Source organism: Pantherophis guttatus, chromosome 4 (genome assembly GCF_059756535.1).
Source record: "Pantherophis guttatus breed Tessera chromosome 4, ASM5975653v1, whole genome shotgun sequence".
Classification (NCBI taxonomy): domain Eukaryota; kingdom Metazoa; phylum Chordata; class Lepidosauria; order Squamata; family Colubridae; genus Pantherophis; species Pantherophis guttatus.
Genome location: NC_142066.1, coordinates 28,408,528 through 28,420,285, shown reverse-complemented (window position 1 = coordinate 28,420,285; position 11,758 = coordinate 28,408,528). Strand labels below are relative to the sequence as shown.

General features: G+C 42.2%; 2 protein-coding genes across 4 annotated transcripts in view; one reads left to right on the top strand and one right to left on the bottom strand.

The window, feature by feature from the left end:
- Nucleotides 1-425: 425 nt before the first annotated feature.
- On the bottom strand, nt 426-4,790 carry RPL28 (ribosomal protein L28). Its single transcript, XM_034419512.3, has 5 exons — nt 4,644-4,790; nt 3,598-3,690; nt 2,998-3,121; nt 1,595-1,713; nt 426-556 (listed from the first exon to the last, which is right to left on the bottom strand). Exons 2-5 carry the CDS (start codon nt 3,676-3,678, stop codon nt 467-469), a joined length of 414 nt encoding a protein of 137 aa, XP_034275403.1. The 5' UTR covers nt 3,679-3,690; nt 4,644-4,790; the 3' UTR covers nt 426-466.
- Nucleotides 4,791-4,815: 25 nt separating this feature from the next.
- Nucleotides 4,816-11,758, top strand: part of LOC117666704 (germ cell-specific gene 1-like protein) — a 28,878-nt gene continuing 21,935 nt past the window's right edge. For 2 of the 3 annotated variants that reach the window (XM_034419511.3, XM_034419509.3), the window contains exon 1: nt 4,816-5,013. The gene's annotated coding sequence lies outside the window, so the exon portion shown is untranslated. Of the gene's footprint in view, nt 5,014-6,729; nt 6,785-11,758 lie in introns of all 3 variants that reach the window. The other variant, XM_060692800.2, reaches the window with a different exon arrangement.

Sequence of the window (11,758 nt, the reverse complement as noted above, 5' to 3'; positions counted from 1 at the left end):
ACAATTTCTGCTTTTAAAAAGCAACTCTTGCTTGTAGTTAACATGCAAGGTAAAAGAAAAAAAGTGGGAGGGAACCATGGATATCACCCCGAATTCCTCAGGTAGTTACCCATATCCTAGGAAAACATTTTGAAAAGGACTCTAAACCAGACCCAGACTTCCTAAAAGGGGCAAAACCATTTCCATTCAAACTAGCTTTGGTATCAAGGAAGGAGGACAGAGACATAATTAAAATCAAGCAGGACTCAAAACTCAAGCTGCAAATCCCCGCTATTTTTCAAATCCTATCCCATTACAGAAAGAGTGATTTATGGGACATTTATTCTGTTCTCAGAATAAATGGAAACGGCCAAAATTCATTTTCTTGGAGGAGAGAAGTAATCCCATGACTAGAGATTTATAAATGACATTCAGACATTCTGCTCTCTGGTTGTATTTCTTTATTGGATAATTAGAGAACTGTTTTTTATGCAGTCTTGGGAGCCCGAGTCCTCTTCTTCTTCACCACCACGGGCTTCTGGCTGCGCAGAATTGCACTGGCCCGACGCAAGGCAGCCTGGAGGAGAGGAAGAAAAAGGGGGAAATGAATAAAGTGAACTCCAGATACATCTCTTCTCTCCTCAAATCCAGATTTCCTAATGTTTATACCTATGCTCTTTTTCTCATTCAACAACATTCCTGAATCAAGCGTTTCACTTTTTTCAGTAGGTGTACCAATTCTGATCACACACTCATAACCTTCACTGAGATATGGGCAAAAAAACGCCCACAACTGTCAGGGTGCCCAAGCATTCTCAAAAGGGTAAAAATTTGACTGAGTCAACAAAAAATACACAAGATGTGGAACATTTTTTAAAAAGGCTTCCAGATTATTCAGCAACTGGGCCCAACCTGCTGAGACTACTAAACCCTGGGACAATTTATAGAAGTGGGTGAGGGTTTTTTTTTTTGTTTGTTTACTCCATAATTTGAAAATAGCAATAGCACTTATATACTGCTTCACAATGCTTTACAGCTCTCTAAATCAGTGGTTCTCAACCTGTGGGTCGCAACCCCTTCGGGGGTCGAACAACCCTTTCACAGGGGTCGCCTAAGACTATCGGAAAACACATATTTTCAATGGTTTTAGGAATAATTTTATGGTTGGGGGTCACCACCACATGAGGAACTGTATTAAAGGGTCGTAGCATTAGGAAGGTTGAGAACCACTGATCTAAGTGGTTTAGAGTCAGCATATTGCCCCCAACAATCTGGGTCCCCATTTTACCAACCTCGGAAGGATGGAAGACCAAGCCAACCTTGGGCAGTGAGGATTGAACTCCTAGCAGTGAGCTGAATGAGCCTATAATACTGCATTCTAAGCATTGTGCCACCAAACCTCCTATGCAGTGTATCTTCTTAACCGACTCGCTCTTCATCTCAAAATGCCAGGGTTTAGGATTTGGGGTACAAAGATTAGCATTTTGCATTCCTTTCTAGCTGGATGGAAAAGTTTGGTTTACCATAAATCACTATTTATGTACTAATTGGATTAATGGAAGCTGTAACATCCATCCGCCACTTTGCAGAGTGACAATCCAGAAGGCTGACTTACCATGCGCAGATCCTTGCGGTAATTATTCTTGCGAATAATATGGCGGAGGCTGCTGAGAGTGGCCCGTGCATTCTTGTTGATGGTGACTTTTTCGTAGGAAGTGGCTGGCTTTCGCTGGCCTGAGAAGCAGGAGTGTAGATTATTAATGGGGTACTGTTTGCAGGTCCTGCTAGATATACTTGCTATCTACAGTTAATGCTGGTTTTTACAAGTTGTAGACCAAAATATCTTATTGCAGGCAGAAAGAGAATTTCAGAATATACCTGTTTATCCAGAGCTTTTAACTATTTTAAGCGCACTGCTTTACAAAAACAAAAAACAAAAAAAGCACCTCTGGGACAACCATGACCTGGATGACTGAGAATCTCTGTAGGCACTGCTTTGCAAGCTTAAGATTTAATTTAGAAGCATTTTTGACATATTAGTTGTACTTTGAGTGGCTCAGAATCATTGTGAAATGTAATTGTTACTTTTGGTTCTACAAAACTGAGCTAAATATAAATTCATTAGCACTTTATATGCAGACTCAGGTAACTTCTTTGCCCCTTTTGAGCTCTGAGCTTCCATCACTTTGCATTATCTATGGCTCAAGATCACATTATTTCTATCCTTCCCTGAATTGCCTAACAAAATGAAATTCAATGTGGAGAAAAGTAAGATTTTATACTTAGGCCAGAAAAACCAAATGCACAGGTATAATATAGGTGGTACCTGGCTCAATAACAGTAACTGTGAGAGATTGTGGAGTTCTAGTGAACTATCACTTAAATATGAGCCAATGGTGGACGGCAACAGCCAAAAAAGGCAATGCAATCCTAGGCTACAATAATAGAGGGATAGAACCAAGATCACATGAAATATTAGTAATACTTTATAAAGCCTTAGTAAGATCACATTTAGAATACTGCAATCACCATATTATAAAAAAGATGTAGAGACTCTGTAAAGGATGCAAAGAATAGCAACTAAGATGATTAGGGGGCTGAAGGCTAAAACATATGAACGTTTGCAGGAATTGGGTTTGTCTAGTCTAGTGAAAAGAAGAACTAGGAGTGACCTAATAGCAGTGCTTTGAGTGGCTGCCACAAAGAGGTCAACCTATTTTCCAAAACACCAGAAGGCAAGACAGGAAACAATGGATGGAAAATATTGAAGGAGAAGCAAGCTAGAATTAAGGAGGAATTTCCTAAAATTGAGAACAATTAACCAGTGGAACACTTTGCCTTCAGAAGTGGGTGCTCCATCACTGGAGGCTTTTAAGAAGAGACTGGACAGCCACTTGTCTGGAACAGTATCAGGTCTCCACCTTGAGCAGAGGATTGGACTAGAAAACCTCTGAGGTAGCTTCCAACTTATTGTTCTGCCTTCTTTGTTCAGTAGGAATTTGCTTTGAGAATACCCACCTGCACGCTTCTTAAGGACGACAACAATACCCTTTCCATCAGCAGCTGGTTCTACTCCTACTGTCTTGCGATGTATCAGACCATTGTAACGGAAGGAGTTACGGGCCTTAAGGTTATTGGGCTCCTTTAAAGAAAGAAAAACACTTTTATTAGAATTTCTTGCAACTTACAATGAAAATTTTGCAAGCTAAAGGCAGGATCTTTTATTTGAAAAGGGAATATGTGGAAAAAATAGGTTCAAAGTCCAGAAACAAGAGCCTGTAGTACAGTGGACTAAGCACTGTTATTAACATCTGCTGCTTGCAATTACTGCAAGTTCAAATCTCACCAGGCTCAAGGTTGACTCAGCCTTCCATCCTTTCAAAGGTAGGTGAAATGAGGACCCAGATTGTGGGGGCAATAAGCTGACTTTGTATAAATATACAAAAGTATGAAGGCTATTGCTTAATGCATTATAAGCCGCCCTGAGAAGGGAGGCATATAAATTAAAGCAAAAAAAAAAGAAAAAAAAAGAAAAAAAAGAAAAGAAAGCCTAATAACACCCTAGAATTATTTGCAAGGAGGCTGTTGGTTTAGAAGATAGTAGGAGATATGGCTCACCGTGCTGTAAGTTTGCTTGTTCCTTTTAATAAGGAAACTTGAGCAGTTGCGTACAATCATCCATTGCAGATGAGCAGACATTGTGGAGAATTCCTGGGCAAGGAAAGACCATTCATAAATGCTTTATACAGTTAAATGAATTTCAAAATCCCAGAGCTGAGTGATTTGTTTGAAGTCTAACAAGTATTCTTATTCCTTTCAATGCAGAATATATGTTTAATGTCACTGCTACTTGCATTTCAAGTTTATGCTTGCTATTTGATATTATTCTACATAGTTTAATTTTTTTTTCTAGGTCTTTCAAAGGAATATAAAATAATGTAGTAAGAGCTTTCCCCAACTCAATAAGCTATATTCCTAATTCCCATGTTTTTCATGCTAGTTGAGGACTCCAGAATTAAACATCTGCAGAAAGATCATTTTTAAAAAAACCTCTGCCAATAAGCGCTAGAAGATATTCCTTTCGTTTTTACTCCCCTACAGGTATTTCAGCAAAGCAGAAATAGTGGCGCAAATGAAAATAAATACTTAAGCGTAACTTTCTCCCATAATTTCCCTTCCAAATAAGAATGCACATTAAAACAAATGTTACTTTAAAAAATAAATAAATAAACGCTTCCCTACAACAACAAAAAAATGAAGCAGACCACCAGGTATCAGCTCGCCTAAATATATCATTTAATTGCCAACGTTACAAAATTCGCGAAAGCGTGTTTTAAAAAGGGAGGAAACACTCCGCATCCTTCTGCCTAAGAGGAACAGTGTTCAGCGCAAGGCCTCATTCCTTAAAAATAAACCCCATTGAGATTCAGTGAATCCATTTTTAATAAGTTTAAATCCGATCTTGAATATAATGCGATTAAGTGGGGGGAGGGGAGGGGGCACATTCATTTTTCTTCCTGGCCATCTAAATTCATAAAACATGGAGATTAATATTTTCCACCATTTTTTAACAGTCCCCCAGAAAACTCTGTCCTTATCCCCCATTTCTTTGCCCTCTCCCTGCAGCGCCTTCCCTTTGGACAAACACGCGGCCTACACCTCACCCTCTTGTCGATACTGCGACCGGAAGCGGAAAAAGAAGGGCTGACCCGCTGCGAGGGGATTTTATATGCCTTTCAAGCAAGCTCCTCCTCCGAACTCCAGTCTCTTCCGCTCTGCAATCGCAAGCATTTCCGGCCCACGATTGAAAGGCTTTCCCCGTCTGAGCCATCCATACAGCTGTTTCATCATAGAGATGTCAAGGGTAGAGTGGCAACAACTAGAGAGGCCTAGAAAAATGGCCTCTTTCGGAAATGATCGGATACGCTTCGGGGACTCTCGGGAACGAATCGGGTTACCTCGGCGATAGTTTCGGAGGAGCTCGATAGTCGATCGAGAAAACGGCCTTCCGTGAGTTCTCCGAAAGTCACGTGGGTAAGAAAAAGTTAGGAATTTATTTTCATTCAGGGCAATAGAACGTTGAGACACTTTGAGAGACGAACACCCGCGAGTCGGGACCAATCAGAAGCCGCTGGGAGTGTTTCCCGGATATCTACTCGAATCCTTCATACAATAGGAAGTGTGTATTGTTTACCTCGCTCCTTTGTTGAATTTTTGTCTCTTGCAGATGCTGAGAGCGATATTTAGTTTTGAGCCCTGGAGCAGCATATTGCGAATTGAAAAAATAGGTTTTTTTTAAAAAAAAATGTAGTAATAATTGGGATTAATACAGTCTGGCTAGGAATTCCTGGAATTGTATTCCTAATAGATATAGAGAGTTCCACAGTTGTTATACCAGGAGGCTACTTAGACCAGGAGCGGTACCTAAAAGATCGTTTAGTCCAATTTACCAGAATATTGTCTTTATTTAAAAAAAAAAAAATCTTTAATTTCGTTAAAGGCCATGTTGAATTTTTGGGATGGTTACAGCAATTTATTTATGTATTATGAAATTTATATGACATCCATCTTGCCAAAGGTGATAATAGGTAGCTTAACAATCATTCAGTTAAAAATGCAATATAAAGCATTACAGCAATAGAGATTTAAATTTAAAATTCAATTAAAATAAAATTGACTTGGAGGGAGCAAAGTGTGGTCAGGAAGGAGGTGGGGTATTATCCATTAAAGGTAAAGGTTCCCCTAGCACATATGTGCTAGTTGTTCCCGACTTTAGGGGGCGCTGCTCATCTCCCTTTCAAAGCTGAAGAGCCAGCGCTGTCCGAAGACTTTTCCATGGTCATGTGGCCTGCATGACTAAATGCTAAAGGCGCACAGAACATTGTTACCTTCCCACCAAGGTGGTCCGTATTTTTCTACTTGCATTTTTTATGTGCTTTCGAACTGTTAAATTGGCAGAAGCTGGGACAAGTAACAAGTAAAAGGCACTAGGGATTTGAACCGCTGAACTGCCGACCTTTCGATCGATAAACTCAGCGTCTTAGCCACTGAACCCCCGCGTCCCACTATTACCCATTAGCTACCTCCAAAATATCATACGCCAGAGGGTCCCAGGCCAACAATTACCCGAGTTGACTAATTTACATATTAAATTTATACCTTTCATTCAAAACATTTAGCCTGTTTTTCTCACCCTAACAACAAGCCTGTGAGGTAGGCTGGTGATTTATTTTGGAGTAATTTGTCCAAACTAAATCTACAGAAAGAAACAACAGCAAAGCCTTGGGTTTTGGCAGAATGTGTAAGGCAAAACAATTTTTCAATGGTAGGTTGAGCCCAGAAAATAGATTTGATTATAGGTTTGCAAGGGTTTTATTCCTAGTAGATCCTTCTGATTATTCTTAAATTTGCAATTTTCTGCTCCTGTCAAATATTTTCCAATGCAAAAGAAGGGGCTAGGAAGAGGGAATTAGTGTTCAGCTCAGCCTTACTTTCCTCCTGGCAAATCCATATACATATCCCCAGGGGTGGGTTCTAATTTTTTTTACTACCGGTTCTGTGGGCGTGGCTTATTTTGTGGGTGTGGCTTGGAGGTCATGTGACTAGGTGGGCGTGGCTAGCTTGTCAGTCATTTCTGGAAGGTCATCGCACTTACGACCCGACTCATTTGTGTGCTTTTAACACTGATCAGCTGTAGGACGGCCCTTTGAAGCCCCGCGGCAAGAGTTTAAACAGTTTTTTTCCCTCTAGTCATCAACTGGGACTCAGGAGGCAGCAATAGATTGGGAGTGGGACCAAATAAAAGGTAAGAATAACGTGGGTGGGGGGGAGGGCAGGGGGGGGAAGAACCGGTTCGGTGACATCATATCGTCACCACTATCGGCTTGGCCGAACCGGACCGAATCAGGAGGAACCCACCACTGCATATCCCCCAAGTTATTACATATGCTAATCCCACATGTCCTATTGCCCCAACAACCAAAGAGGGCTACTTCATCCAGACTGGAAAAATGTGATTGACCATTTAATGGCAACAGAGAGTTACTGAAAGCTCTTTGCTGTCACCTAGTGGATTCTGAAATTTTGCAGACTAGATTTGGTAAATAAATTTGAAGGTATTCCATGAATTGTATAATTTTGTATAAATATACAAAAGTATGAAGGCTATTGCTTAACGCATTGTAAGCCACCCTGAGTCTCCGGAGAAAGGCGGCATATAAATTAAAGCAAAAAAAAAAAAAAAACCAATTGGTCCCTAAGATTTGTGTGAGATGCTATGGGCTGGTTGGGAAATTAACAGAAGAAAATTTAGGCATAAAGAACTACGAGGATAGGAGTTTATTAGTGACTTGTGACCTAAATCACAGCTCTCCATGTATGTGGATTTGCCTGGAGAAAAGGAAGTCAACTCAGGGAATTGTTGGCCTGGGCCATGGGTGAAATACTCCTGTTTCGGACCAGATCACCCGATCCGGTAGCGATGGTGGTGGGTGGTTCAGAAAACCGGTAGCAAAAATCCCTGCCCCCCCCCATGCCCAGCTGAGCCACGCAATCATCAGAGGCTTTTTAAAAATTATTTTTAAAAGCATTTTTTCTACAACCTCTTTGGCCGAAAAAAATGCTTTTAAAAGTAAAAAAAAAAAGCCTCTGATGATCATGCGGCTCAGCTGGGATTGTCAGAGACTTTTAAAAGCATTTTTTCTACCACCTCTTCAGCCAAAGAGGTTGTAGAAAAAATGTTTTTAAAAGAAAAAAAAAAGGCTGTGACGATCAGGCAACTCAGCTGGGATCGTCAGAAGCTTTTAAAAGCATTTTTTAACAGAAAAAATGGTTTTAAAAGTAAAAAAAGAAAAAGTTGGCCATGCCCACCCAATCACATTACCCCCCCCATCAAGCCACGCCCACAGAACTGGTAGTAACAAATTTTACATTTCACCACTGGCCTGGGCCCCTCTGGCTTATGACATTTATAAATAAAGTCTTCAGAACTTGGATGGGCATCCGTCAGAGAAGGGATAGTGCAGTGATGCCAAAAGCGGGGGAGTATGGGGGGGTCGTGCGTGCATGTGCCCACATCCATAGTTTTATGCGCCCTTCTCCCCCCCCACACACATGTGCTTGCGACTCCCCTGTGTTCCCCCCCCCCACTTTTGGCACGCGATGGCAAAAAGGTTAGCCATCACTGCAATATCCCATCTCTGATAGGCGGTAGGCCCGTTTTTCGCCCTCCCCAGGTTCCAGAGGCTGGGGAGGGCGAAAACGGCCTTTCCCATCCCCCCGGAGGCCCTCCGGAGTCCGGAAACAGCCCTTTTGCTGACTTCCGGTGGGACTGAAAGGCCCATTTTTTGCTCTCCCCAGGCTCCAGAGCCTTTCTAGGAGCCTGGGAAGAGCGAAAAATGGGCCTTCCCCACCCTCCCCAGGCCCTCCGGAGGCCAGAAATAGCCTATTTCCCTACTTCCAGTGGGCCCAGAAGGCCTGAAAATCAGCTGGACGGAGTGCGCATGCGCGCCGGAGCTGAGCTCGCATGCCCACCGATATGGCTTCATGTGCCACCTATGGCACAGGTTCGCCATCATGGGGATATTAGATCTATCCCTGAATGGAGGGCTAAACTACATGACCTTCATGATCCCAACTCCATGCTTCTTGCATACAAAGCATACATAAACATAGCTCCACCATCTCACACCCAACCATCTTGCATCTGTGATGTTCTTTGCTCCTTTCAGTTAATTTCCAGGAGTATTTTTATTCCTTGAGAACAAAGCAACAATAGTCTATAATGGGATATTTTCCCCACCTTTTCCCCCCACTCACCCACCCTGTTGCATATCCACCCACTGAAGAAGTAACTGGGTCCCACCCTTACCAGACTCTGCAACGCCTCCCCACGCACAGCAATTAATTTTCCAAACACTTCCCCTTTATCTCTTCTTCAGAACATTATTTTTTCTGTGTTTGCACCTTTTGTTCTGCCTAGGATTTAGATGATGTTTTTAATGCTGCCTTGTGACTTGCTTTATCTCTCTCAGTGTGTAATCTTTCACACTACCCCATGATTTGTGTTGTATTTCCTTGCTGTCTCACACCTTCCCTTTTTCCATTTATTTTCTCCTACCATGTAATCTTTCTTTGCCCTCCCTCCCCCCCTCCCCACTTTAAAATATATTCTATCCGCTTCCCACTCTTAACTCTTCAGATCTAATTTTACACTGTTCTTCTGCAACCCTGGCTTTGTAAATTGCTTTTAGCAGCTATCTGCAACAAATCCTGATGTGGTCTGGATCTGAAAGAAACATTAAAAAGGCTGCTTGAATGGCCCTTCTGCAAGAAAAGTGGGGTGATGGGGTGCGGGGGGTAAACCATTGATACTGCCCCAAGTGGTGGGTGAGTAACTAGTAGTCACTCCTACCTGTATAATTCCTTTCCTATGGGGCATCCCCATTTCAGAAAGGAAGAAGAGACTGCATACCTAGCAATCTGTCCAAATTTGATCAGATCAAACTAATTCAGTGCAAGATTGTCACCTGTAAAGCCCTACATGCATAAAGGTAAAGGTTCCCCTTGCACATGCATGTTAGTCGTTCCCAACTCTAGGGGGCAGTGCTCATCTCCATTTCAAAGCCGAGGAGTCAGCGCTGTCCGGAGACGTCTCCGTGATCATGTGGCCAGCATGACTAAATGCCAAAGGCACACGGAACGCTGTTACCTTCCCACCAAAGGTGGTCTCTATTTTTCTACTTGCATTTTTTACATGCTTTCGAACTGCTAGGTTGGCAGAAGCTGGGAGAAGTAACGGGAGCTCACCCCATTATGCAGCACTAGGGATTTGAACCACTGAACTGCCAATCTTTTGATCGACAAGCTCACCATCTTAGCCACTGAGCTACCATGTCCAACATGCATAGGGCCAGGCTATTTCTAAGACCATATTTTCCCAGTTACATCTACTTGACATACTAGACTGAGGAGATATGGCATATTATGGATCATTTTGCCAGTGGGCCTGGGGAGTTCAGGGTGATACATAGCCCATCAAGTGGTTTCTTTGATTGTTGTTATTGGGGCAGGGGAGTTTATTCCGTTTTATATTTCGAGTTTTATTTCTTTAATTTACCCAGAATCATCATGAGACACTTGGGTGGTCATATACATTTTTAAAAACAGGGGTCCCCAATCTGTGGGCTGCACTACTGGGCCGTGGATTATTCGTAACCGGGCTGTGTGAGAGGTGGGCCAGTGCACACACACGTACAGGCTGACTCACACAAACAGTGGGTGTGCGCGTACCACCGCTCACACAAATGAAGCTGTGTGTGCGCTCGCCTGCCTCTCGCACAGAGCCCTCCCCTCCCCTCCCTTCTGCACCAGGCCATCAACCCGGAAAGGTTGGGGAACGCTATTCTAAATAAATGTTTTACAAGGATATTTCTGGATTTTCACATTCCTACCAACCTCTCCATTTGGGATAAGACAATGATGGCAAAGCATGACACACCATGATGTTTTGCTGACGTGCCAGTGTTCACCAACACCTGATAGTGGTTCTCAAAAGTGTGCCTCGTTCTTGCACAATTTTTGGAGGCTGAGGGAGAATGTGGTGTGCTCTCGTGCAGCCTCCAGAACCTCTGAAAATGAGTTTGTCTTATTTGTATTCCATTTTTGTAATTTGATGTTTTCTTCTAGAATACTTGGAAGCACCATGGTTGGATAATATTTTTTTTAAATAAATAAATTTGTAAATAACTGATTTTCTTTTGTTCAGCAAGGATATGTGACACACTAGCAGAGGCAACTTAGGCATTTTCCAAATTTCTGAATGCCAAGCCCAGACAGTTTGCCATCATTGGACTAAGAGAACTGAATATAGGAGCTTTTACTGGGTATTGTATCAGAGTCAGTTTTTCAAATATCTTTTACGCTGGCAGACAAGACGTTCCTAGAGCTCTTAAGATTTACTTAGATGACGTCCAGGAAATATAGTATTAAGATCACATGAAGTTCTAATACCACTTTACAAAGCCTTAGTAAGATTACACTTGGAATCCTGCATCCAGTTCTGGTCACCACAATATAAAAAAAGATGTTGAGACTACAACAAGATTAAGGTACTGGAGGTTAAAACATACGAAGAATGATTACAGGAATTGGGTATGTCTAATCTAACAAAAAGAAGGACTGGGAGACACGATAGCTATGTTCCAATATTTGAGGGGCTCCTACAAAAGCGAAGGGTCAAACTATTTTCCAAAGCACCAAAAGGCAAGAGAAGAAACAATGGATAGAAACTATCCATCCAAGTAGAGAAGCAACCTAGAATTAAGGAGAAATTTCCTAATGGTGAGAGCAATCAACCAATGTAATAGCTCGTCTTCAGAAATCGTGGGTGGTCCAGCACTGGAGGCTTTCAGAAAGAGATCAGACCATTTGTATGAAAGGGTATAAAGCAGTGTTTCTCAACCTTGGAAGCTTGAAGATGGGTGGACTTCAACTCCCAGAATCCCCCAGCCAGCAGTGCTGGCTGGGGGATTCTGGGAGTTGAAGTCCACCCATCTTCAAACTACCAAGGTTGAGAAACACTGGTATAGAGTCTCCTGCTCGAGCAGGGGGTTGGGCTGGAAGACCTCTAAGGTCCCATCCAATTCTATTTTTCTATGTCCTATATTTTATGAGTAGTTGATGTGTCCGGGATGAAGTGGGGGGACAAAGTTCCTTACTACAGTGAACAATCTGTAAAGTAGTAAGTGAACTCTGAATTCAATAAAAACCATTTGAATCT

Bases quoted from the DNA above. Each gene is read 5' to 3' on its own strand.
- RPL28 (XM_034419512.3), bottom strand. From the start codon at position 3,678: ATGTCTGCTCATCTGCAATGGATGATTGTACGCAACTGCTCAAGTTTC. The intron at 1,714-2,997 runs GTGGGTATTCTC...CCTGCTTCTCAG, and splicing joins CGTCCTTAAGAAGCGTGCAG to GCCAGCGAAAGCCAGCCACT. The intron at 557-1,594 runs GTAAGTCAGCCT...CCTCTCCTCCAG, and splicing joins ACCGCAAGGATCTGCGCATG to GCTGCCTTGCGTCGGGCCAG.